At 45.5% G+C, this 26,073-nt stretch overlaps 1 protein-coding gene across 2 annotated transcripts in view; it reads right to left on the bottom strand.

Annotated features, from left to right (window-relative positions):
* Nucleotides 1–233: 233 nt before the first annotated feature.
* Nucleotides 234–26,073, bottom strand: part of epha4l (eph receptor A4, like) — a 57,167-nt gene continuing 31,327 nt past the window's right edge. The window contains exons 5-18 of one of the 2 annotated variants that reach the window (XM_023428410.2): nt 25,505–25,840; nt 19,642–19,766; nt 19,390–19,549; nt 17,314–17,425; nt 14,744–14,799; nt 14,103–14,216; nt 13,326–13,511; nt 9,654–9,715; nt 8,381–8,590; nt 8,112–8,261; nt 7,478–7,674; nt 5,105–5,266; nt 2,514–3,745; nt 234–897 (exon numbers count right to left, since the gene is read on the bottom strand). In XM_023428410.2, the coding sequence (XP_023284178.1) occupies nt 3,631–3,745; nt 5,105–5,266; nt 7,478–7,674; nt 8,112–8,261; nt 8,381–8,590; nt 9,654–9,715; nt 13,326–13,511; nt 14,103–14,216; nt 14,744–14,799; nt 17,314–17,425; nt 19,390–19,549; nt 19,642–19,766; nt 25,505–25,840 (1,985 nt within the window). In that variant the 3' untranslated portion in view covers nt 234–897; nt 2,514–3,630. Of the gene's footprint in view, nt 898–2,513; nt 3,746–5,104; nt 5,267–7,477; nt 7,675–8,111; nt 8,262–8,380; nt 8,591–9,653; nt 9,716–13,325; nt 13,512–14,102; nt 14,217–14,743; nt 14,803–17,313; nt 17,426–19,389; nt 19,550–19,641; nt 19,767–25,504; nt 25,841–26,073 lie in introns of both variants that reach the window. The other variant, XM_023428408.2, reaches the window with a different exon arrangement.

Here is a 26,073-nt window from a genome sequence, read left to right on the forward strand (position 1 = left end):
GGTTTGTATGCACAGGAGGGTTTCAGTCACTCTGGTCTGTGTCTCCGTGTGTCCATTTGCCAAAGCAGAACTGGTTTTGTGTTCCAGAAAGCTGTTCAGTAAATGCTGTGGCTGAGTAGAGTTTGCACGACGGGAGCAAACACACCTTACATTGTTTTTTATTTTTGTTTTTTAGTTTTTTGTGTTTTTTTTAGACAACACGAAAGCAAAGAAAAAAAAAAAAAAGTCCAGGGTTTTCCTTTTTTTTTTTTTTATATATCAAAAACAATACAACTCTGTTATCTCCTCCTCCTCCACAGTGGCATGAGAACAGACACGATTACTGATAGTACTTCAAAGACCTTTTCACTCATTCAGCTAGACACACACACACACACACGCATACACGCATACACACACACACACACACAAACACACGTGCACACACACACACTCACACACATCATCACTTTCGCACGCTCAAATCAAACGCTTGTTACTTTACATGCAAACAGAATTAAGCAATAAAAAATAAAAAATAAAAATCACAAAAAAATTTTGAAACCTTCAAAATAAAAGCACATTATCCGCTGGAGCAGGGCTTCTCGATTATATTACATTCTTCTTATTGTCTCTTTTTTATGCTGTTAAATCATTCATAGTAAATTCCAGTACATTGCTGGATGGCCACAAGCAGACGGTGGCTAGTTTGTCAAGTCGACGTGTTGTGACGGCGGATGTCCCAGACGCTTGGGGATGGATTTGTCATCTCGGTGTCGGAGGAGGCTCCAAGGAGGAGGCGGAGGAAGGAGGGCGGGGAAGGGGAGCAGGAGGAGGAAGACAAAGAGGAAGAAGAGGAGGAAGAATTCTGGTCGTGGCGAGCGAGGCCGGGATCCTGTTTATGATGGACGGCAGCAGCTGGGGGAGAGAGAGAGAAGAGGGGTGGGGGGTGGGGTGGAGGAAAAGAGAGGCTGCATCAGTCATGGTGGTTTTGAATATAAACAATTTTAGCTTGGCATCCAGTCCTGACTGGCAACACTGCTCTGCAGCTCCGGCTCGATGGAACATTCGACTCATCCGCTGAACACAATCGAGTGCCAAAGCCGGGGCATCCGGAGAGCGCGAGCGGCCGCACTTCAGGGGGAAAATATGGATTTCGTGGCAGCGGCGGCATTAACTTGTGTGCACCACATGCTGCTGTGTGTACATAATATATGAAACATGCCCTTGACTTACTGGCACACATCAAAAGCACGACAATAGACAATTTATTGAGCGTGTGTGTTAGATGATTACTCCATGTATGGAGTCAACAGCCAGCGCAACCGCACCACGCTTTTGTCTCATGCCAACCGAAGTCATCCTTCAACACTGTTCAGGCAGGAGTATTGATGAATTAGAGCCCATTAACTTGCAGTATCTATTATAGATTTTCTTTCATGTTCAATAGAAGCCTTGTACGGCATTTTTTGTAAAGTAAATTCTAATATACTGCAAAAAAATGGTTTTAGGTCATTTGGGGATTTGGTTTGATACATATATGATAGAAAACTATATATATCGGAATAATTATAACACATTTTCACTATTTTCTGACATTTTATAGACAATGCGATGACTCAAGAAAATGCTTAGTCAGGCAGATGACTGTGAATAATTGTTAGCTGCCACCACTGCTCCACGGCGTCCTGACTACATCCTCCGAAATGGCCATAAAATGACATTTCAACATCTTTAAACAACAAAAACTGAACATTACAAACTTCAAGAAAGTAGCGTTGATTGCAGGGATGTTGTATTAGACTGGATAAGTCTTAGGTAGGTGTACTTAATAAACTGACAACATGAGGAAAATCAAATAAATCAATGCCGTCACATCAGTTTAAGTGATTATGTAAGTGAGTGAGTTTTGTCTTGAACTTGTGGAGTAAGCTAAATCCTGGCTTCGTTAACTTGTGTTAATTTATGTGCACAAATTATTTTCCTTCTACTTAGAAAATTAAAAAAATCTGTTCAAGGGATAAATCTGTTGTATCTGATATACTAAAATCAATCAAGAGCTTCCGTTGAGACCCTCCTGGTACCATGGCAACATATTGGTGCGTTCACTCAGGAGAAAGTTGCACCCGAAAGCCGCACCTCCTCTCCTTCCCTGGAAAGTGTTCCTGAGCTCTGGTGGGCTCTGTTCGGCTGACTGGGAGTCAGCGGCTGATTAATTCTTCTCATTAAGATGCCGGCGGCATCAGGAACACAGACTGATCACAGACCAGTGGCTATTGATCTGCTCTGGCTGCCTGCGGTGGCGCAACCTGCTTGTTAATTAACACAGTTTCTGGAGCTGAGGGGCCCATGATGAGAGAGGGTGGGGGGGGGTCTAATGAGTCTTCGAGGCTTTTGGTGGCTAGACGCACTTGATATTGGAAGCATGCTGCAATAATAACAGGAGGTTTAATCCAACAGCTTTATTTGTTTGGTTTTAATGGGGCTGTTTTTGTGCTGAGTCTAGGTAACAAAAAGAATATATTGATCCTCACCTTGATGACGGTTGGAGCACAGGTGAGCGTGTTTTCTTGGCGATGACAATGCTGATGATTCCAATTGACTTTGCATCCATACTGCCTCTGTTGCATCCCTTTGTCCGAATAAATCCTGCCAATAAATTCCAACTGGTTCAAACAGCTGTCTATCAAAAGTGATGAGGAAGAGATGGAGGGTCCTGCAGCGACACAGGGGTGGGAGCTTCGATTCAGACGGGGGAGATGAATGGAAGAATCCAAATTGTGTGTTTATCTGAGGTGTGGGAGAGCGTTTTTGGGAAGACAGGGGAGTGGGAAAGGCTCCTCTGGAAGATCAAAGACATTCTCAGCAACATCCTGAGGGCAACAAAATACAGCGTTCTGGGAGAAAAACAAGGCCAGAACTGAGCGAAAAACAACAAGAAGCGCCTCAAAATAAGCCCTCGCTGCGCCGCCATCTCCCCTCGGAATCCAACCCTCAACCTCTCAGAGATTCACTGTTTGGAGGATCCTCCATTTTTTTCTGTGAGATACCAAACAGATCCAGCTGAGAGACAGAACAATGACGGCCGGGGCAGCCTGCGAGTCCCACAGAAACAATTCATGTACAATAAACACAGTCACGGGAAATCAAAAAAAAAAAAAAATCATCTGCTCTGCGGATTATTCCAGAAAGAAAGTTCCAGAAACAACACTCTGCCCAAAGAAGAGCAAGAAAGGTATGGTTCCCCCTCTTCCTCGCTTTTCCTTTCCAGACCAGTTAAAGGCACTCCAGATTGGCCTCTTGGAAGCATTTTTCCAGCCATCCCTTCATCTATCCATAAATGCTGCAGACAGAAGCCCCTTTCTCCAAAACAACAACAAAAAAAAAAGGGCAAGGTAAAGGTCTGATTTTTTTAAAAAGTGCCATTTTCACCACTTTTTTTTTTCTTCTTCATCAACGTCTTCTTTTCTTTTAGATCCAATTTAAAGTGCATGGATGAGGTAAACTATTTCTTCATAGTTTATTTGTCTGTTTTTTTTTTTTTTTTTTTTTTTTTTAAATATTTAATCTTTTTTGTTATTTATTTATTTTTTTCATAAGAAACGAAGTCGCTTTGCTTCCTTTTCCTTTTTGCCTTTGTTTTAAAATCTCTCAGACGGGAACCATTCTGCCTTGCATCTGTTGCATTTGGGACAGCATTCCCTGGACGCTGGTCAGGATCTTGTTCTGGTGTGCTGCCGAGGAGATACCTATGCGAGCCATGTCCCTGAAAAAGACGAGGGGAGGGGGAGAGAGAGAGGCCTTTTTAGGAGCGAGGACAACAATAACAAACACACGGAGGCCTGATACACATGATGAATTTTACAGCCTTCCAGTGGAAACGAGCCCGACAGTTTAACTGCTGTGTGAGGAATTTCACTTGCCAACGCGGCGAGCTTAATCCTGTAATCTCAATAAGTGAAGAATGAAAATAATACAGACAAGTGACTGAGACGGAGAGACATTTAACACACATGTACTTTGCATCGATTCTGGTCTAATCATAATAGTTTATCATGTTTATGCTTTCTTTCTGTGAATGAAATGAGAAGATTGATACCACTCATATATCTGTAGGCCACATATGAAGCCAACAGGCTTATCTTAGCTTAGCCTAGCTTATGTTAGCTAAAGATTTAAAGCAGGAAGAAACAGCCTGCTACATGCTGGAATTATTTTAGGGGAAGAGTTTAGCTTAGCTTAGCTTAGCTTGGCCTTTTGAAGCAGAGCTAAAAAACCTCAACCTGTGAAAACCTCAACCTGTCATTTTTAAATTTCTGTTCACGTATGAATTAAAGAAATGAGATACAACATGTTCACTAATTAAACTTACAGGTGCTGCTTGGCAGATTTTTTTTTACCTTTCTGACAAAGTCCGGCTAGCTAGCTGTTTCCCTGTTTGCATTATTAATGTTCAGCTAAGCTAAGTGGCTGCTGAATGCAGCGGTAATTTATGAGAGATGCAGATATGAGAGAGTGGTATCGATCTTTCACTCTCTGCAAGGAAGTGAATCAACTTCATAACTTTGTTTGAGGAGCGAAGAATATTTTTCATTTTATTTCAAAATCATAAAGCCATTAAAATGTAATCCAAGTCTTCAAAAAAGTCTTGTGTAAAGACTTAATTTCTTGTTTTGTGATCATGTCTTTAAAAGGTCTTAGTCATAAATCACTATAAGTAAATTCAAATACTGTCAAGTAAGTAAAATATTTAATGTTTTTCAAGGGATAAAGCGGATCCTTTTCTTACTACTGGTACATTTGTAAAACTCTTGAGTCTTATTCTTCTTAAAACAAGTGAATAATTCAGGACATTAACTTTAAGCATGTGCATCAATTTTCTGGAATGATCTCGAGTCATTTTCTCAGAATTGGTGCAGCGAAGTACTTCACGCTGCCTTTTACTGTCAGTTCTAAAAGTGTAAAGTGAGAATACCATTAAAAAATGCTGTTATGCCTCTCTGTTCACACAATACACTCGCTATAAGAAAATGTTTTTGCTTGCACCTTCTTCCATTCCCATCTTTCCTTTTTCTCTGTTTACTTTCTCACTTCCTCCCTCTCACAGTCTCCCCTTCCTACTCACTCTTGTGTCATGTGGACCACAGCCTCTGGAGTGGTGTAGCCGGCGGCGGTGAAGTTGTCGCAGTATCTCTCCATGCCGATGGCCTGCAGCCAGTCCTCCACTGTGCCCACGGCCGAGGACGCCTCGGGGCTCCCTGGCTCCAGCAGGGTGGTGTTGGGCCGACTGTGGGTGGAGGAGAGAGAGGAATTAATTTGGTGAACCCTTCTGGTTCTGTGGATGTCATCTCAAACTTTCGGTGTGGTTTGGCGTTTGAAGCGTTTGCACAAAAACCACGATGTGTGCAACTGTCTGTGCAAATAAGACAATAAAAGTTATATTCTGTTAAAGTGCTTTGGACTGGAAAGGTAATGATCTGCTCTGTTACACAGTCGGGAACGCCACTGATTTATAACTACAGCAACCGCAGCAGTGCTGGACTAATCGGACTACGGCGCTGTAGTGTGGTATCGGACGCCATGACGCGCACACACACACACACACACACACACACACACACACACACACACACACACACACACACACACACACCTTGTGTGTTGACAGAGATCTACCCACACACTGTAAAACGCACCATGCTACATTTCTCTCTTCCCTTTCCCTCCTTGTGTCCCTGTTTTGTGGGTCCTACCAGAAACGGAGCCAAGTCAAACACAGTTCCTCCTGGGTGTGACCGCCACAGTTAGTTAAACCTTATTTTACAGAAAACACCCAACCAGGTCACAGTGTGTTGAGTTTTACCGCCTGGTGGAGTTCCTCCTCGCGTTCAGATATTCATCAGCAGATTTTACCTCCATCCTATTTTTTTTTTTTAACACTTCTTTTTTTCATGTCTTTCCTTCCTTTGTGCCGCGGCACCGTCGGCCATGAAATATTCACACGAAGAGCGAGTCTGAGTCGGTGGCGGTCTCGTCCCGCTCCGGTGACTCTCTCACACTCACACTGCCTCTCTTCAGCTTTAGAAGATGTTGATTTGAACTTTGAGAACAGGATGTCAGACTCTTTAAGAAGAAGTCACCTCTACTCAGTAGGTGGAGAGCCTTATGCATAGCAATCCCTTCACACACACACACACACACACACACACACACACACACACACCCACACACACACACACACTCTACTCTCCCCCCTTCCCTCTTGTAACTGTAAAAGCTGCATTTATAGGATGCAGTTCTGCTAATTACTCCACAAGGGCTCTCCCCTCTCGCTCTCACTGTGTCCCATTAGGTGAGCGCGTGCACGCTTGCGCGCCCACGTTTGCGTGCGCTCACACACTCATTAAAACTCGAAACAGACTCCCGCCCGCCTCGCGTCGAGTCTGTAAACACGCATAGGTCATTCTTAACACGTTTAGCCACTCGAGAGTAATGGTGCTGGAGCTGCAGGGTCATGTTTGTTTTTTTACTCTGCGTTACGTCGTAATTTTCCTCCGCTGTTGGAGCGGCTGCATTCCTGAGTGTGCGGCACCATTAAAGCTGGTTTGCAGAGAAATCCATTATGGAAGGTGTTTGTGCTGAAAAGAGCCACACGGTGCTGGTAGATAATGTTTAATGGTGAATGTAAATACCAGCGTGAGAAGAGAAGACTGTGTGTGTGTGTGTGTGTGTGTGTGTGTGTTGGTTTCAGAGGCAGAACATTGCCTATGTAATACATTTTACAGTATTTAAGCAGCATATAGTGTGAGCCTGAGAGTTCAGCATTTGAGTCAATGTGTGTTTAGGCACATTCGCTTTTTAACACAACACATTTGCTGGTTCTCAGTGTGAACTTAATGTGAAATTCCACAACTTTTCTATAATTTTTAAGACGCTTGGACCATTTGTTGTTGTTGGAAGCCATATTGCTCTTCTCTGGTTTTATTATTTTAGTGTTATTTTTAGCTTAGTTTCAGATACAGTCAATATGTGAAATTAAGCTGAAAAATTGTGAAGAATTTTGAATAAACTGATGTGATCTTACTTTGAAAAATGCATCAAGTTTCCAAACTTTTTCTTCTAGAATTGTGGTTCAAAACCTTTTATTGTTCAGGACCAAAGCAATATCTTGTGAAAGGATCTGTTTAATATATTTACAGGCCTGCGGCGCTAAAACGATCTAGTTATTCACTAGAAAAATGACAAAGATTAAAGGTCTAAGAAGTGAAAAAATAAATCTTATCTGAGTAAGAGAAAATATGTTTTTTCTTCTTGTTACTCTCTCTGTAAACAATCTTAAGATCCCTCATAGTTATCTAGGTTGGGAAGCACTGAGCTAGAATGTACTTCCTAAAATCTGTCTGTTTGTGTGTTCACATGTAAACGTATGTGGATAAGGATGTGCATCTACAAATCATCTGAACAGCAGATGTATTTTGTCTCAGTTCTGCCCTCTCACCTGACTGCGGTCTCTCCCCCGGTCCTCTTCAGAGTGTTGGGGTTGCGGATCAGCTTGTCCAGCATGTTGACGATCTGTCCAAACTTTGGCCGGTCGGCCCTCTCTCTCTGCCAGCAGTCCAGCATGAGCTGGTGGAGCGCCACGGGGCAGTCCATGGGCGGTGGCAGCCGATAGCCCTCATCAATAGCCTTGATTACCTAAACAGCAGATCAGTGTTTGCTGTGAGTCACTCTGTTGCTCATTTCATCTGGAGAGAGTCAAACTGTAATAAAAACTGGAGGCAGTTTGATTAAAGCTGCGTCGGTTTTTTTCCTCTAATTTTAAATCCTTAACGTGATTTTTAATCACCGTACTTTAGCCACCTACACAAGACATTTGGTTTTATGCATAAATTAAATGCTTTATCATCATTAGTGGCACTGGAAATGTGCATTCAGTGTGTAATGAGAAGAGGGAACGTTCTGCTGGTATTTTATCACCCCTGCAGGTAATTTGATTAAATAACCAAGTTAAAATGATGAAGTATCTTTTAAAAATGTTTGACAGTAAACATGAAGCTGGGGATTATTGTTTCAGCTCTAATATCACACACTAATTAAGGCTGTATATTATTTATGACTGTCTGTAGACTTACGTCTTGGTTGCTCATGTCCCAGTATGGCCGCTCGCCGTATGACATCACCTCCCACATGACGATGCCGTAGCTCCACACGTCGCTGGCCGAGGTGAACTTCCTGTAAGCGATGGCCTCTGGGGCCGTCCAGCGGATGGGGATCTTCCCTCCCTGTAATTGAAAGATGGGCTGATTAATGAAACCTGACAAAGCCGACAAGTAAGGTGACACGCAGACAGGCCGCTGACACATGCTCGCCCACACACACACACACACACACACACACTCACCCTGGTGGTGTATGCAGCCTCGGGGTCGTCCTCCAGCACCCGGGACATGCCGAAGTCGGACACCTTGCACACCAGGTTGCTGTTGACCAGGATGTTGCGAGCGGCGAGGTCGCGGTGGACGTAGCTCATATCTGACAGGTACTTCATGCCCGACGCGATGCCACGCAGGATGCCGACCAGCTGGATGACGGTGAAGCGCCCGTCGTTCTTCTGCGGGAGAGAAGACAAAGTTTCACCGAATAATCCGACTTGTGTTTTAAATGTTTTGGATTGTGGTTAACAACTGCAGTTACTTCACTGACTCATTGGTTTTACTGGTAAGTTTCCCATTACTCTTCACTTTTAATGAGTCAACTCTGTTTCAGTTTAAATGATCTGGAAATGCTCCATATTGGATTCAAGTCTCTAACACTAAAAACACGAAATAAACACGAAATAACACACAACAACACCAAAACGTAACGTCATCTGTAAACAAATGATTCTGTTACATACATGTAACATGAGCGTGTTGTCACTAATTAGTCCGCTTGTATAAACAGCTGAGGGATTCTTGACAGTGTAACGTAGCCGCATGATTAAACACATGAACAAATCCTTCTAGTGTGATGGTTCTCAAAGGGGGGTCAAAGGGTCCTAGAGGGCGTTCCCCAACAAAAAGGGGAATCGTTTATTTTCACTGTAATTGCATCCGTAAGTAACACAATGACAGAATATATGACTGTTGTGGTCGTGGGTTTCAAACCCTTTCTGTAATAATAAAGATCAGATGGGGGTCTGTGGTGTAATTTGTGAGTTAAGGCGTCCTTGGTGTGAAAAGGTTTGAGAACCACTGATGGAAAGCATTTATTAACTGTTTAGAGGCAAATGCAAATCCTGAAAACATCTTCAAACATGATTTGTTGTGTGCAACAAGTTGTTGTTTCTGCAGGACTGAGCCCGACACAACTTTCCCAGCTCTAATTGTTTGTGCATTTACTGCATAAAGTCGCGAAGCATCATCTGCAACCAGAAAGTGCAGTGGATCCTGGGAACCGTGAGACGAAACCTCCGCCCACTTCCTTGTCCAAAAAACGGTAAGTCGATCAAGATTAGGGCGAATGTTTGTGAACAAACGCTTGTAATTTTGGTGGATGACATTACAGAGATAAGAAGGGATCAGCTGGCTACAGTCGTATCGCACGCTCACGGACACACACACACACACACACACACACACACACACACACACACACACACACACACACACACACGAAAGAAACGCATGACTGACCCGCAGGAATGCATCCAGCGATCCATTTTCCATGTACTCTGTGATAATCATCACTGGCTTACCTAGAGAGAGAAGGGGGGGGGGGGAATGAAAGGCAGATGATTATGGAGGTAAACGATGCACATCACAGCCCGACACAGCAGGAGGGTTCTCGAGGGAATGTGTGTGTGTGTGTGTGTGTGTGTCTGTGTGTATTAGACCATCCATCTCTGTCCCGTAGTGATTTAATTAGCTCAGAGTTACGGTTGCCCTGACGTCCCCCTTCTCTTCCCTGCACATGCAAAGGCATCTCAAACAAGTATCCAGTACACACACACATACATACACACACACACACACACACACACACACACACACACACACACACACACACACACACACACACACAATCACCATCTTGTGTTTATGCAAATACAAAGTGATGTTGGACGCTTTATCCAAAGGCTCATCACAGTCACCCACCCAGAATCCTTCTGACTCGCTATTTATGTCAGTCACTGTCCCTTTGCCCTCTGTCCCCTCTGCCAACTTTGGACGCATCTGTCACTCTCCTGCTAGTTCCTCTTTATTGCTTTCTTTTTCTTTTTTTTTTTTTCCTACCTCGCTCCGACGCTCTCTCTCTCTCTCTCTCTTTTCTCCCCATGCCCTGCCCCTCCCTCTCTGGCCTTTTTCACCCCATCCCTCTGTCTTCCCCTCTCCGTCTCTCTTGGGGGAGCGTCTGTGTCTTTATCTGAGCCGGGGCAGGCGGCGGGGAGGGTGGACATTCCCTGGTGGGTCTCTGTCTGTCTTTGTCTCTTAGGATGAGGGGGGATGAGGAGAGGAGGAGAGAGAAAGAGAGAGAGAGAGAGAGAGAGAGAGAGGAAGAAAGGGAAGGGAAAGGAAGGGAGGGTGACTTGTTTTTGTCCCAAAACGGCAGCAAGCTGGTGTCTAACCAGCCATGGCAACAACACATGCCGAAAAGTGCCGCCACGAATTCCTCCTAGGGCCGCACTGTTCTTTGTGTTCCATTTCAAGTGGCACAGTTAAGGTGGACTTAAAAGCTCATTGTGCTGAAGAGAAGTGCTGACTTAAACCTAACGCCTTGAGAGGAGGTTGTGCAGCATCTCTGGGGCGCTCCGGCAGAACGCCCGAAGCAGTGGAGAGCCAGCCGAGCTGTTGGCGGCTGAGGTCTTCATGGTGAAGTTCCACCACTCCACAGCGGGCCTCGGTCCATGCCAAGGGGCCGTCAGTCACCGCCTTACCCGCCGCGTGATTGGCACTCCATTAATTATGGGGCGCTCCGGCGATGCCCCCCCCCCAAAAAAGAGGAAGTGAAGTTAAAGTTGGTGGAGAGCGGGGGCCCTCTTTGTCAGCCATCTTTGTTCCCTTTGTTGCTCGTCCCTGCCCCGGGGCCGCCGGTGATTGACAGCTCCCCAATCAAGTCTGAGGAGCGTCTGACCTGCGACCTTAAACTCTCGCCTTCCCAGCCCCGCCCTCTTCCTCCCATACCATTTGCATGCTAATTTCTTGTTTACTGAATACGCCCTGCCGCCTTTGGCAATGAACTCTGGGCAAGGGCCCCGCCAGTGGGACGATTATCACCTGCCAACAAAACAGGGGAAGGGACAAACTGCAACAGGGCGACAACACTGGGGGAACGTTGGGCGAACGCTCTCGAGTCCTTGACGTTCGCAGTGAACAAAGATCCTGCTTTTAAAAGCGGATCTTTTCTAAATTAGCATGCTCTTATGGAAATCAGCCGTTAAACATATTACGTCTGATTCGGAGCTCTAATGGAGACTAGATTTTAATTACCCGCTAGCATGATAGAAACATTAAGTATATACAGGCTTCAAGATGGTGGACCGTAGCCAGCAGTCCTCAGTGAGAGATTTTTGCACATTTATGTATTTTAGTGCCTATTTGGAGTTCCTCCATAATTAATAAGGCTTAATTGGCTCTGTTGGACATGCCAGCAAACTGAGGCCAGATTGAGAATTCCTTTTAACTTGATTGTAATGGAGAGGGGAGTGCAATTCAAATAATGGATTTTTAATAGATTCCACTGACACACTTAAGTGTGAAGGACTAATTTGCCCAAACCTTGTGTCAAGCTCTCCAAAAGTTAAGAGTGGAAGGAGGTGGAGTGGGAGTTTATCCGATGCCCTTCTTGCTTTGGCTCGCCATCCTTTCATGTCAGCTCCTGTCACTGCTGCGTGGCTCATCTGCTTCTCCTTCATCTCTCTCGCTCCGTCTCGCTCCGTCTCTTTCTTCTCCAGCCTCCGGTTCAGTGGTTCTACCACCCTCCGCTTTCTCTCTCTGTCGTTCCCGCTGTTGTTCTCTGTCTTTCCTCTAATCCATCAGCTCCACGCAGCCTCCCTGTCGCCATCTCCCCGCGTCTCTGTTTGCACCTTCCCCGGCTGCCGCACATGTCCGACCCCCCCCCCTTTCCTCTGTTCATCCGTCGGCCTTTTCTCTGTCTTTCTCACTCCGGCTCTGCGAGGCCTGAGAGGTCATTCCCCGCGGTGAGAGGTGTGATAGGTGATAAGCAATTCTGCCAGTGCTGCTGTTCACTTTCAGCTCCGGCTGGGCTAAGTGTGTATGTGTGCGTCTATCTGTGTGTGTGTGTGTGTGTGTGTGTGTGTGTGTGTGTGTGTGTGTACAGGAGTGAGAGAGACAGTGTTATCTAGCACAGATAGGGCCGGGCTGCTGTGTCACGACACATTAAGGCACTTCATCCATCTAACCTGAGCTGAGGCTGGCCATCACACATGTATACAATCAAAGACACGCAGACGCCAACATGTGTGTACACCAGATTCACACATACATGCATATACACACACACGCACACACACACACACACATACACCTCGAGCCTAACAAATAGCATCGGGGGAAGGTGTAAAGGGTAGAGAGAGAGACAGAGAGGAGAGAGTGCCAAGGGCAGAGGGAGGGAGGGAGGGAGGGAGATTTGGCCGGTGCTTTGTGGCCATGCAGCAGCAGATAGAGGAGGGATAGGGTATCGCTCCCTAACCCCAAACACATTTACGGCTGACACCATGATTAATGAGCCTGGTGCTGCGCTACAGGGTCTGTTCCTGGACCCATTAGACCCCCTCCCTCCCCTCAACTGCCCTGGTACCTCTAACTCCACCTCCCCCTCCCACCAATCCAAGACCCCTTCCATCTGGAAGGAGCCCACCTGGGGATTTCCCCCGAATGGGAAATGTGCACACAAGCGCATACATGTGCGACTACAGGTATCCTGGAGCGTATGCAACATTAATAGTGGTATATACTAAATCGTGCGATACACACAACGGCACACAAACACACACCTTCGGCTGGTAAAAGGTTTGGCTTGTCCCTGCGCTCACCCTTCTCCAAAGTCACCCTAAAACTGCAGACGTAGTTTGTAATGATTTATTGTTAAGTGTTTTTTTCTTAAGGGAGAAAGGGGACGGCAGAAATGAATGTCCTCTCTGTGTTATTATAATATTACGGTCTTTGTGTGTGTGAATGTGTGTGTGTGTGTGTGAGCTGAGTGTTATTACTTCCTGTCTCCTAAATAGATAATTATGCGAAACAATTATCCACCGCATCATGTTCTTCATCTCATTTGGAAAGAGATAGATTCTCACCCTCCAAAAACAAACCAAAAAAACAGAAAACTGCACGCTAGACGCTTACATTTGGTGACCACGCCCTCCAGGTGAATGATGTTCGGGTGGTCAAACTGGCCCATGATGCTGGCCTCGGACAGGAAGTCCCTCCTCTGCTTGTCGGTGTAGCCGGCCTTCAGAGTCTTGATGGCCACGCAGATCTCCCTCTTGCCCGGCATCTTCAGGCGGCCGCTGCAGACCTCGCCGAACTCCCCTGGAAAATACAACACACACACGAGCTACTACGGTGCACAGGCCACAAATCACATCAAGGGGGGGAGCAGGTGAGGGTGTGTGGTTGTGTGCGTGCAGGTTAGAAGGGGTCCACTTTAAACATTGATCAGGGTCTCTAATCCCTTTCTCTCCCCTCCCTTCCTCCCCTCACCCACTGGTGCAGAGAGAGAGGGGAAATGGATATTGATTCTTTCTCTTTATTATTTTGTCATTGGATGACTTTTCTCTGGCCACAGGAATAGCGCAGACAACATATTTAGCCTCCCCTGATTTTTATTTTTTTATTTTTTTACTCATTGACTTGTCCAGAAGCAGACCAAATGTTATTGTCTGGGTAAATGCTGATTTTTGTTCTGAAGGAGTGCACACGAGAGCGTACACAGCCACACAAAGGGATCCTGGCCGCAGAATATTTGCATGAAACGAATACCAACTATGCTATTATCCCATTAGGTGGATGCTTTTATCCAAAGTACGCTTTACTGCAGAATCTCCCCTAAAACACGGCGTTCATAATAAGTGATGAAAACTGGCTGATTGAAGTGAAGTCGCTGGAAATGTGTCTCCTCACCGATGCCGATGACTTTCTCGATCTTGATGCAGGAGGCGTCGATCTCTTTGGCGAACTCGCGGACGGCTTGGTTCGGGTCCTCGTAGGTAAAAGGGTCGACGTATATCCTCACTCCTGAGAAAGGAAGTTTGCAAGAAAGAAAGAAAGAAAGGAAGTAAAAAAAAAATGAAAATAAAAAAGAAAGAAAGACGGGAGTGAAAAATGAAGGTTAATTCATTCTGGCAACTACACTCCATCTGTTTTTTATTTCCATCACGCTGCAGGCTACACTGCCTTCCTCTGCCGAGCCTCTTCTTCTCCTCCTCCTCCTCCTCCTAATCCTTTCTTCTCTCCATACCTTCTCCTCACACTCTGACTCCACTGCTTTTCATGTCACTGTGGCCGACTTCAATGAAGATGGAGCTCATTAACTTGAAATTTTTGTGGGATGTGAATAACAATGCTGATGACTTGATAATGAGGGGTTTTTTGGAGCACGTTAAGATGCAAGTACATTAACTTTAAAATAGTTTGTTTTTCCCCCCACCTGGTTTTATGGGCCTCATTTGCGGTTTAAAGTGCATGCACATGAACACACCTGACAGCGCTAATGTTTTTTCAATTATGGAGCGTGTAGGTGTCGAGTGTTGACTGTGAGTTACCTTGATGTAAGTGCTTTTCTTCATCAGAGTCCTGCTTGGCCTTGCTGTACTTACTCCTTCTGGGGGCAAAAAGAGCAGGACGGTCAGGGGGAGTGAGTCAGGACAAGAAACACCTCAACTGCATCTCATGTAAAAACAAAAAATTATAATGATAATGGAACACAAGTGTCATTTTCACCATAATCCCTAATTAAAACTTGAATCAAGACTTCTACACCCACTTACACATCAATTAAATTATGTGAAGAGCCGACACAATCACGGATTACTGATGAAGCATTGATATTCCTGTGTAATATGATTATTTATTAGAGAGCAGAAACTGGTTTTGAATGCTAACTCTAATCAGAGTTTGATGGCACTTTGTATTTGCTCTTTGTTATGAAGATAAAAGCCTTAAAGACACAGTTTTGGGAAAAACACTTATTTGCTCTCTGACCAAGTTTTACATGAGAAGACCGACACCGCTCTCTGTCTGTCCACAGTTCGCTTAGTTTAACATGAAGACAGGAAACACAGATGGGAACACCTCGTCTGGCTCTAACCCAAGGTCAAAAAATAATTATTGTACCATCAAATCTAAAACCCACTAATTAAAATCCCGTTGTTTCATCTGTATAAAAGTGTAAAAAAAAGCATATTTAAGTGTTTTTACCAAGCTGTCAAAACGACTCCTTTAAGTTAAAATATGAATTAACTGAGTCAAACATAACAAACTACCATTTAATTACTAATGCATCATTTACTTCAAAAACGTTTCATATTAGCCAATAAAGTAAACTTCCGGATGTATTTCCCTATTTCAGTCCTTTATATTTAAATTTCACTACATTTCAGAGTAAGAAAATATAGTTTTCAGTTCATTTGATTAACAGTTACAGTAACTAGTTACTTTGCAGATTAAGGTTTTACATACAAAACACACATGAGTTCGATTGTTTTAATTGTTCTACACAACTGTGTATAAATTAAAGAAACAGAAACAGAATGCTGCTTACATGTTAATGCATGAGTTGCAATAATCAAAGGATATAATATATATTAGTATAACAATATGAAAAGGGCCATTCTAAATAGTGAGTATTTGTAATACTTAAGTTATATATAAGATATATATTATATATATATATAAGATACTTGCTGCATTTTTACTTTAACGTTTTATTCGTAATAAGATTGTCTTTACATTGTGGTGTTTTTTTACTTTAAAGCAAATAAAATATCTTTCAGCACTAATGGTTTCTGAAGGGCACTGAGCATACAGCAACAACATGGAGTGGAGAAGCCGGCGGGTATAAAAGCTGTAAATCAATCCGAGACAAGATGCACTTAAATCCCTCTGAATCCCTCAGGCAGCCTGACACCTGTGCTTATATTGATGTGTTGGGTCAGTGGTGGAAATGACCAGATGTGCGGGACATTGTCCTCCTCTATGGTTGTGTAATGATGGTAAACGGCTACGTGATTACAGTCCACCCCTAAACCACCCCACCCCCCCATTCCACAATCACAGGATGGCTGCAGCAGCACAATGACAGTGGCCGTCACATGCATATAAAAAAGGCAGAGACAACCACCTGCTTGGCTGGAGAGAGAGGCAATCACATGGAAAAGAGAGGAGACACACACACACAGACACACACACAAACAACAGCCCCCTTCACTCCCCATCATTCTCAGCACCAATACACACATGCAAACAATGATTTGGTTTCCATATATAAAGAGACACACTCACACGCATAAAGGGATCAACGGATGCTCATAAAAGGCACATACACACATACAGGAATCAACACACAAGCCCATTAACACTCCCCATCCCCCAGCACCACCACACACATGAAAACAATACTCTTTTTTTTTTTCACATAAGGATGTGCACACACACACACACACACACAGGGGGGAGTGTGGTTAACACCCGGAGGTGAGGAAGGCCCATCTGCATGTAATCCCATCTCTGTGACGCTGCTTTGTCCTGCTCGCTGGTTAACACCCTGAGATTGGGTCACTGCAAATCCACCTGATGCCTCTCTGTCTCAGTCTCTGTATTCTATCTCCTACTTTTCATTGCCTGCTTATCTCATTGTCCACCCTCCTATCCCTCTCCCTCTTTCTCTCTTTTTTTTTTTCTCTCGCTCTCTCTCTCATTCTCTTCACGGCAGTCAGCAAGGCGCAGCGGGGGAAAATAACTAGCGGCCAGGATTACAGCCACTAGCTGAGAGATGGAGGGATGTGAGGAGCTGGGGATGGATGCAGAGGACAGGGAGCGAGGGGTCACTGATTGCATCTCTTCAGCTGTCGGAGCTGTCAATCACGTCTCCGGTGTGGCGAGTCATCATTCATCCGACGTGAGCGAGTTGCACTAGCTGCTCTGGCTGAGTGTTTGTGTGTGTGTGTGTGTATGAGTGTTTTTGAGTGACGTCTATCGCCTGACAGCTACTTTTCCCGTGGCTAAGCAAGACATCCCTCACCTGGGAGGAAAGAGGGAGAGACAGGAAGCAGAAGGGACAGAGAGAGAGAGAGAGAGAGAGAGAGAGAGAGAGAGAGAGAGAGAGAAATCTCACCTTCGGCTGATGACGAAAGCGCTGATGAGGATGATGAGGAGGACCACGCTGCCCACCACTGACACCAGTAACACTGTGGAGTTGGCCCCATCGCCGATAATGGGAGCTGGGACTGTTGAAAAAGGGAGGAAAAGATGGTGGTGGTGGTGGTGGGGGGGTCTGATAAATCGAAAATGACTGGCTGCCGAGTTGTAATCTGCCAGCATCGAGCCCCCTGTAGCAACAAGCCAAATGAAAAAGCACGCTGACAGGCCCGAGAGATGGAGGGCCTGCGGTAGATTGTGGGGAGGAGGTGGCGCAAGGGGGGTGACAGAGAGAGAGAGGGAGAGAGAGAGAGAGAGAGAGGGGGAGAGAGAGAGAGAGGGAGAGAAAAGAGAAAAGGGAGGAAGGTTGGACAGAGACAAAGAGCAAAGTCAATATCACTGCGCTTGATTGAGTTGCCGCACATGAAGGAGCAGTGTAGATTCTGTGTTTGTCAAAGTCATTGACACCCCCCCCACACACACACACACACTTCTTCCATCTCTCCCCTCCTCTCTAACACACACACACACACACACACACACACACTGTTTGTCCTTGCTTCCTAGTCCTCCATTTTACAACTCTCCCCTGTAAATTCTACTGCTTTGCATGCTCCACTGAGAGACAATGACGGCCCATTAGGAAGTGAGCTTGACCGTGTCATTATTATGCGCCGCTGTCTCTATCTACATTACAAAAGGGGACACCTGGGCCCCCAGAGCATCTCTGGAACCCCTTATATCATCACGTGTCAGCAACAGCAACGCCATGTGGAATAATATTCACAGAGGGAAATCAGAGATAGTAATAATGGCTTATGTTTTGTTAAAGGTCCCATATCATCTAAAGATCTCTGTCCATGTGTACTGTGATTATAGATCAGGTCTAGGTTCTATATTAATACTGTGAAAGTATCAAAGCCTCAGTCCACAGAGAAATGCACACAGCCTGTATTCAGAAACTGAGCCTTAAAACCAGCCGTCAGGACTTCTGGGACTTTGTGATGTCACAACAAAGCAGTCACCGCTCTTAGCCATGCCCCAAGTCCCACCCACCTGGACCCACCATCTAAACCTTGCGGGATTTAGTTTCTCTGGGTTTTTTACCTGAAATCTGCTCTATATTTATTCGACCGCTCAAAAAACAGTCAGCAAATCAGAAGAGAGGATCAGAGCCTCCTCTCTTCTGATTGGCTCACCAACCTGTTGTTACTAGAGCTCCAGAGAGAAGCCTGAGAGAGGAGATGTAAAACTACACTGAGATATTATTATTGTACTGATGAATTCCTATCTGTCTGGTCTCTTCACCTGATTTAATTCCAACTCCGTTTTCGTTTAGTAGCTTTAAACTTGTTCGAGTCAGTCTTACAGTATTAAATATATTCAATCAACGTCCCAAGTTTCTGTGTTTTTTGTGTCTGCTCCAGTCCATCAAACGGAAATTTGATCTCCGCTAGAATTTAAAATAAACTTCTCTTGGCTTTGACAATTCACAGCATGTGTCTGTAATGACTGACCCACCAGCAGGTCAGTTGGGTTTCAGGGGCTAATTTGAAATTGTGATCAGAGTCCACCCACGTAGGCGCTTGTTAATGTTGTTATCATAGGGTTTTATAATGTTTCAGTGTCTGGTGGAAACAATGAAGACTCATTTTTCGGCTTTAACATGCTCACATCAAAGGCCACCGACGGGAAAGAAAAAGTAGCTATCAGCAGCTTCCGACTTCAAATGTCAGAAATGGTATCATTCTTCAAAAACCCATATAAGTTGAACCTTAGCTGGCGCGTCCACCGAGACTCACTGCAACTTGAATAATGGAGGCTACTCAAGTTGCCAGTCAGGTGCTGGAGCACAGTATCATTTATCTTTTATAGATGACAGCTATGTTGATTAATGACTACAATGAAAGAGACAAACTCGTAAAAGATGCTATCATAGCAGGATTTTGCAGAAACAGGGTGTGATGGAGCTGGCAGCGAGCCTCTCTCTGGCTCTGCAGCGCGCTGATGTCATTAAGGCGAAGCACAGTAGAGGTGGCGTGCCTGAACTCACCGGAGTTGGTCATGAACTCAAACGGGCCGCTGAATTCCCCGTAACCCGCCGCTGTGCGAGCGCGGACGTGGAACACGTAGGAAGTGAGGGGGGTGAGGCCCTTGATGTCGGTGTTCCTCGATGATGTTTTGATTATTCGGTAGCTTCTTTCATTTTGGTCCTGAGGAGAAAAAGAGATAATGGTGAGCCAGAGAGAAAAGGGAACAATCATATTTCATCAGCAGAGACTACAACTCCCATGGGACCCCTCACCTTCTCATAATACTTGACTTCATACTCTAAGATGACCCCGTTGGCTCTATCCGGTGGCTGCCAGGCCAGTGAGATGGTGTGTCTTGTGATATCCTTTGCCTGGATGGAAGTCACTGGAGAGGGAGCTGGAGAGATGATGAAAGAAAACAGAAAAAAAATATTTAGCCCACTGCTGTCTCCCTGTCCTCCATGTTGTTTCCAGCCTGGGAGACGCCGAGTCTGTTTTGTGTTCTCTCTCCTAAATCCCCGACTCTTTGCTCCTGCTGAGAAACTCAAACATCGGGCCAGGCCACAAGGCAATCACTTCCATTTGTCTTTGAACTTGGCTTCCATTCAAAAGCTGAGGCGTTTCAGAGCTGTGTATGGCCACACAGCTTAATTGCCAAAGCTAAAATGTACAGCAATACTGATGTGCTAATATTTCTGCACTAATGGTTGGTATCCATAAAACTGATCCCATTTCCTCTTGGCTGATGCTCGCATCCTACAAACTGGCAGAATGATGTCCAACTTCATTCTCTTTAGATCCCAGGTCACCCTGGGAAACCTCCAAACAAAGTCCATCTCAGAAAGCTCAACATGAGCTCAGTGCCTTTGCTTTTTTTTTTTTTTTTGGGAGCAAATCAATTGGTTTTCATTAAAGCTCGAGTGGGCGATCTTATCTCAAGCCCTTTCTGCTGCTGCAGCTGATAATGAGGCCATATTTCAAGCAGCCGTGCTATCTGCATTCAGACGCCTTTAACATGTGAAGGTTAAAGCACAGATAATGGCTTACACTCGTCTCCTCCCACCGGTGTGTCACTGCTGCACAAATCAAGCCTCTATCTTCAGGGGTTGTGACAACGCTAAAATTGGATCATACGCACTCAACGCGACAGAGAGAAATCCATAAGCACGGGAGAGATAGTGTTGTAAACAGAGAGACACTCATGTTCAGATTGAGCTCTGAGGAGTCGAGAAGATACGCGGGGACGGGTGGAGTTATAGACCGACAACAAAAGGTTACACGGATGAACATACAACATAAACACACACATACATACATCTGCTGCACTCCCCCCCGGTCACATTCAAGTCCCATCAACAACTGAACAACCTCGCTCATCTCCACAGAGACAGAACAAAGCACCACACACACACACACACACACACAAAAACAAAACATTTCCACTGACGCCCAGGTAGCATTTCATTGTGGCATCTGTTCTTACGAGTTCACAAGGACTAAATCTTTGACCCCTGGTTCTCGGCGATACTTTAACCATACTCGTTTCAGACCATCTGCCTTTTAAAAAATTACAGTGGGATGATTAATGAGGGGTTCGCGGTCCACCGATTATGATTGGATTATCTATGACATTATATACATTCTCATCACTTTGACCGGGGGCTCCAGGGAGCCTAGCCTTCGAGCTAACGCTAACAAAACCCTGCTTTTAGCCGGGGATTGAGTTCAAACGGGCCTGGAATTCAAGCACCAGCCGCGGATAGAGTTTCAGCAGGGTGAAGAAGCGGCGGGAGGGGGGGTGGAGGGTTTGTGATTGGTGGCTGGCGGAGGGGGAAGGGGGATGGGGTTGAGATGGAGATAGAGAGGGATGGGATTGCAGACATCTCTTGGTAAATAGATTAACCCAAGGTTGTGTCATCCTGTTGGCCTAATGTGTTGCGTCTCGGTTAAACAATTAGACGGCGGCCATTTGTATCCCTCCGATCAATCTTACCCAGCAGCGAGAGCCAATTTGAGGGCCCTCCTGGGGCCGACTGAGAACGCTGCAGCTCAGAAAGAAAAACCCCTGAGGGGTCACCGGCCTTCGTTCCCCCAAGGTAATACACACATCCATCTTTCCCCCAAAAGATGACAGATATGGCGTTTTAATCGTGTTTCCCTCCTCTTGTTGCGTTTTTATTTTTCCCTCGACTAATGTGAGGATAAAGATGAGTGATTTTGTGAGCGGTCCCTTCTGAGGTTCACTACGTGAGACGGCGGCCCAGGCACAAAACAAGTAATCCATCAAAGCCAAGTTTTAATACTTGTAACAGATAAATTAGTCCGAGGAATGCCTAAAAAGCAAACTGATACACATCCATATTTAAAATATTGTCAAAGCGTGTGCGCACAAAGAGGATGCGAGAGAGAGAAAAACTGGACCTGAGGGTGCGATTTCGGCCGACCACGCTACACTAGCCGGCACCTCTGTGGATGAATTTTAAAAATGTGGAGCAGATCTGTAATTTCTTACTGCCTGCTGAACGTGTGGGCTAAAAAAACGTTGGTGGAATAATAAGTGTTAGACGCAATGAATATTCAGATCTCATTTCTGAATTGTGCGCTCCAAAAAAAAAAAAAAAAAAAAACTCTTCACAGCCTGCAACACTCACGCACACACACACACACACACACACACACACAAACACACACATGCCCAGCAACACGAAGGACCTCATTACGCAAACAGAAAGATAGAAATTCACAGAGAAAAAAAAAAAATACACCTAGTCCCATTATCTCCCACAGACAGCGAACACCTCAATCACACTACCTATGCATACATTATAATGAGTAAAAACCTGGCAAAGATACATAGTTTGGTTTGGTTTGGTTTGAAAAATCACCCTCCCAGGGGAACAGTGGGGATTGTGAGGTAATTTTTTTGCAGATGTTTGTGAGGTTTTGTTTCCGCGCTGGAGCCCGGTTTGTTGAGTGAGCGAGTTTGTCTTTGCGAGCGTGTATTTGTGCAGCGAGGAGCAGCTGTGGTCGGTGCGAGCAGTTGCGCGAATATGCGGTCGATTGCAGTTTGACATTAAAAGAGACAGGGGCCGCGGTGCACATGTGGTTGCCAGATTGGAGCCTGGTTGCCAGATTGGAGTCACTCAATTTTGCTGCCGCCGAGGAAAAATAGCCGAGCAGGGAGCCGTTTCTCAGGGTGTCGAGAAAATGGCTCCTGCTTACAAGATCCTCATCCCCCACCCCCACCTATAAAGCCTGCTCCCATCTCCCCCAAACACATTTCCACATGTATGTCTGTCCGGTTTGCCAGGGACATGGAAACTCACACACACGCACACATATGTTTGCTGACAGACGTGCCCACACACACACTCTCTCATGCACTAATTCACTTTTAGTCACCTGAGCCTGCCAAGTATTTTGTATGGAGACATAAACACCTTTCACTCTGACTCTCTCTTTCCCTCTCTCACACACACACATACACACACACACACACACACACACACACACACACACACACACACACACACACACACACACAAAGTGCTTGATCCCATAAAAAGGGGAAAAACATCCATTTACAGCCAGGGGTCAGTTCAAAGCTTGGACATCCCGCCCCTCTCTCTCCCCCCATCCTCTTCCACATGCAGTCCGGGTGAAAGGGTTACACCCCGGCTGATTTACGACGGCGGAATTGTTCATGGCGAGGATGTGGAATCTGACCTCCTCGTACAGACACACACAAATGCATGCCTGGTCACAGATGCGCACACACGCAATCAACAACACTCATGTCTTAATTTTTGTCTCCCGGCTTCACCTCCATCCATTTTCCTCTCACACAAAACTCCGTACGCGTCAGCGTTCCTCCCTTCCAACCTGCCTACCTCACTTCTCCCTCAATAACCGAAATTTGAACTTTTATGGAAAGGCGGTGGCGGGGGGTGTCTTTTCCACAGCACTTATAAATCCTAATAAATCTATCATAATAAATGTGTAATCCACGGTGTCTGGATGAGGGGAGGCGATACAGAGAGAGGGACAGCCACAGATGACTGGCTGGATTACCAGCGGCTGAAACCAGATCTTCCAAAGCCCCTACCGAGCATTAGCGGGACGAAATCCAATCAGTCTGGAGCTATTCTCTTTAACACACACACACACACACACACACACACACACACAAATTGGAAGAGACACACACACATGGAGACACATAGAAGACATTGTTGGAGCGGGGGAAATGTAGATCATCTCCATCCATGAGCGTACAAACATTCTGTGCAACACATTTTCTCACTTGTTGATGAGCATGCTGTCAGTTCTGCACATGTGCAAACACACACACACACACACACACACACACACACCACACACACTTAAATGGAAGTTCCAGCTGCAAGCGTCATATAACTAATCCTGGGGAACAGTTGTGAAACATGTAACAGTGACAAGCCAAAGGCAACATCATCTATATCTTGCAACTTGAAGTCAGTAGATTAGCCTCAAGCAACCTCTGGGGGACATAACTGTGTGTGTGTCTGTGTGTGCGTGTTATGTCTTTGTATGAATCCATGTGTGAGAGTGTGCACTGTGGAGCTTTTGCGCAACTGCGCATCCGTGTGACGAAACTGACATGAGCCCTCGGCCTGGACTCCAGGGTGTGCTCCATTACAGCTCCCACACATGCCTGTCTGGCAGGACTCTCAGCTCTCCCACAGGCAGCGCATCCATTCATCTCTATCTTCCTGACCCCAGCTGATATATCAAGCCACTGTGTCCTTAAATTGCCAGTCCAAGCTCTATTCAAGATATTCGCTTTTCCCAGGGAGGGAAATTAGTGATAAAAAAAACGACACAAAAGGGGCACTTAGCTTACCACCCAAGAGCAGAGCAGTAAAGAAGACCAAGGTAATGATCGGCTATAAGCGGAGCAGAGAAGGGAGGGATGAAGAGAAAGGGCCAGGGTCATAAAATCCATTTGCACAACAACCAGTTACAAAATGGCTAAATGACAAAACAACGGGAGGCTTTGAACGCAACCCCAGGCTAGAGGGCTCTTCTCCAGCTCTGGAGTAGAGGCTGTATTCATGGGGTTATTCTACTAGAATAATTACACACACACACACATACATACACAAACACACACACACAATCCAGCAGCATTTGTAATGAAGCCTCCACAGATCAATACAACTCATCTAATTCATTAGCTTGAGCGCTAAATATAGCACGTTGCCCCTATCTTCAGCCGAGGCTTCTCATGCCTAATTATGCAAAACTCAAGTGAAATATTGCAGAAAATCATTTCCCACTGCAGAGAATCCATCATCCTCCTCAGTAATCACCCAGCCTTCGCCCAAATTATTCACAGCTTTAATAAACATGTTTTGACACGCAGATTGCCCCCCCCCCAAAAAAAGGAGAAAAAAAAGTACTTCAAGCGCTCAGTGTAACGAACCTGTGCTCTGCATCAAACATAAGCCTGCACACACAACTACAAAGCTTCCCTAACACACACTCTCTCTTTCATACGCACAGAGTCAAGAGACTTACTCGGATTCAGAAGGAAAACACTGGAGAAATCCTAAAATTCAGCAAAAGTAAATGATAAAATTTGAGGAAGTGTCCTGCTATATGACAATAATTGATGAGGTCAAGGGGAAGACGGAAATGTAGCAAAGGCGAGTCTCTTAACTAGAGCTGGGCTATAGATAACCAGAATTACCAATTTAATATAATGTAGAGCTGTTTACTGAAAAACAAGTTGCTATTTTCTACGGCCCTGTTGTAAAGAGGCCGTCACTCCCTCCACGACTGTTATTGCGAAATCATTCTTGGCCTGGGGTCCAGGATTATGGCAAAGCCAATAATCCATATATCTTGCATAAAAACATGTGATCTGCAGCGTCTCACTGGGATCCACCTTGACAGCATTAACAGGGCTGAGAAATATATCGGTATGTCGATATATCAGGCCAACAGAGCAACAGGTCAGAGCAACAGAACACTTATTTCTTGTCAAATCAATCAATGCTACAGCGGTTATCAATGGAAAGCCTTTAACCTCCACTGATGTTGCACTTTGAGAGAAAGGACTAAACTCATTCAACCCACGTCTGAGCGTCTTACCGGCCTGGTTGGTGGTGACGGTCACTGACACCGCCTGCTCCGGCCCGGGGCTCTGAGGGGAGACTCCGTTCACCGCCCACACTTCGAAGGTGTAGTTGGTGTGGGCCTGCAGCTCGTTGATGGACACCCTGGTTCCCTTCAGGCTCAGCTGCTGGGGGCTGAAGTGGATGCCGTTACCGCAGGGTTGACAGCGCCGGCCGTCGGGCCCGCAGCGCTTACACACCACATTGTATGTCAAGTCCTGGCGTCCCCCCGAGCTGCGCGGCGCGCTCCACTCCAGGTTTACAGAGGTCTCGTTCACATTGGAGATGAGGTGGACGGGCGCCGACGGAGGACCTGCGGAGGAGGAAGAATGAGGAGAGAGTTGATGTTATTACCAGGAGTGGTTAGAGAGCAAATGCTAAGCAGGTACAGAGTTACACTAATATTTATTGTGGTCACGACTGGAAAATGGGAGTAGAAAGGGATCACCTGAGGTAGGACACGACAAACCGCTGATCATTATATTAACAGTAAGCCTCTGGTGGAGTCTCCAAAGGCTGCGGTAATTAATTCTTTTCATATATACA

This window comes from Seriola lalandi, unplaced genomic scaffold (genome assembly GCF_002814215.2).
Source record: "Seriola lalandi dorsalis isolate HSWRI2012SDOR001 ecotype SW California unplaced genomic scaffold, Sedor1 jcf7180002054874, whole genome shotgun sequence".
NCBI lineage: Eukaryota > Metazoa > Chordata > Actinopteri > Carangiformes > Carangidae > Seriola > Seriola lalandi.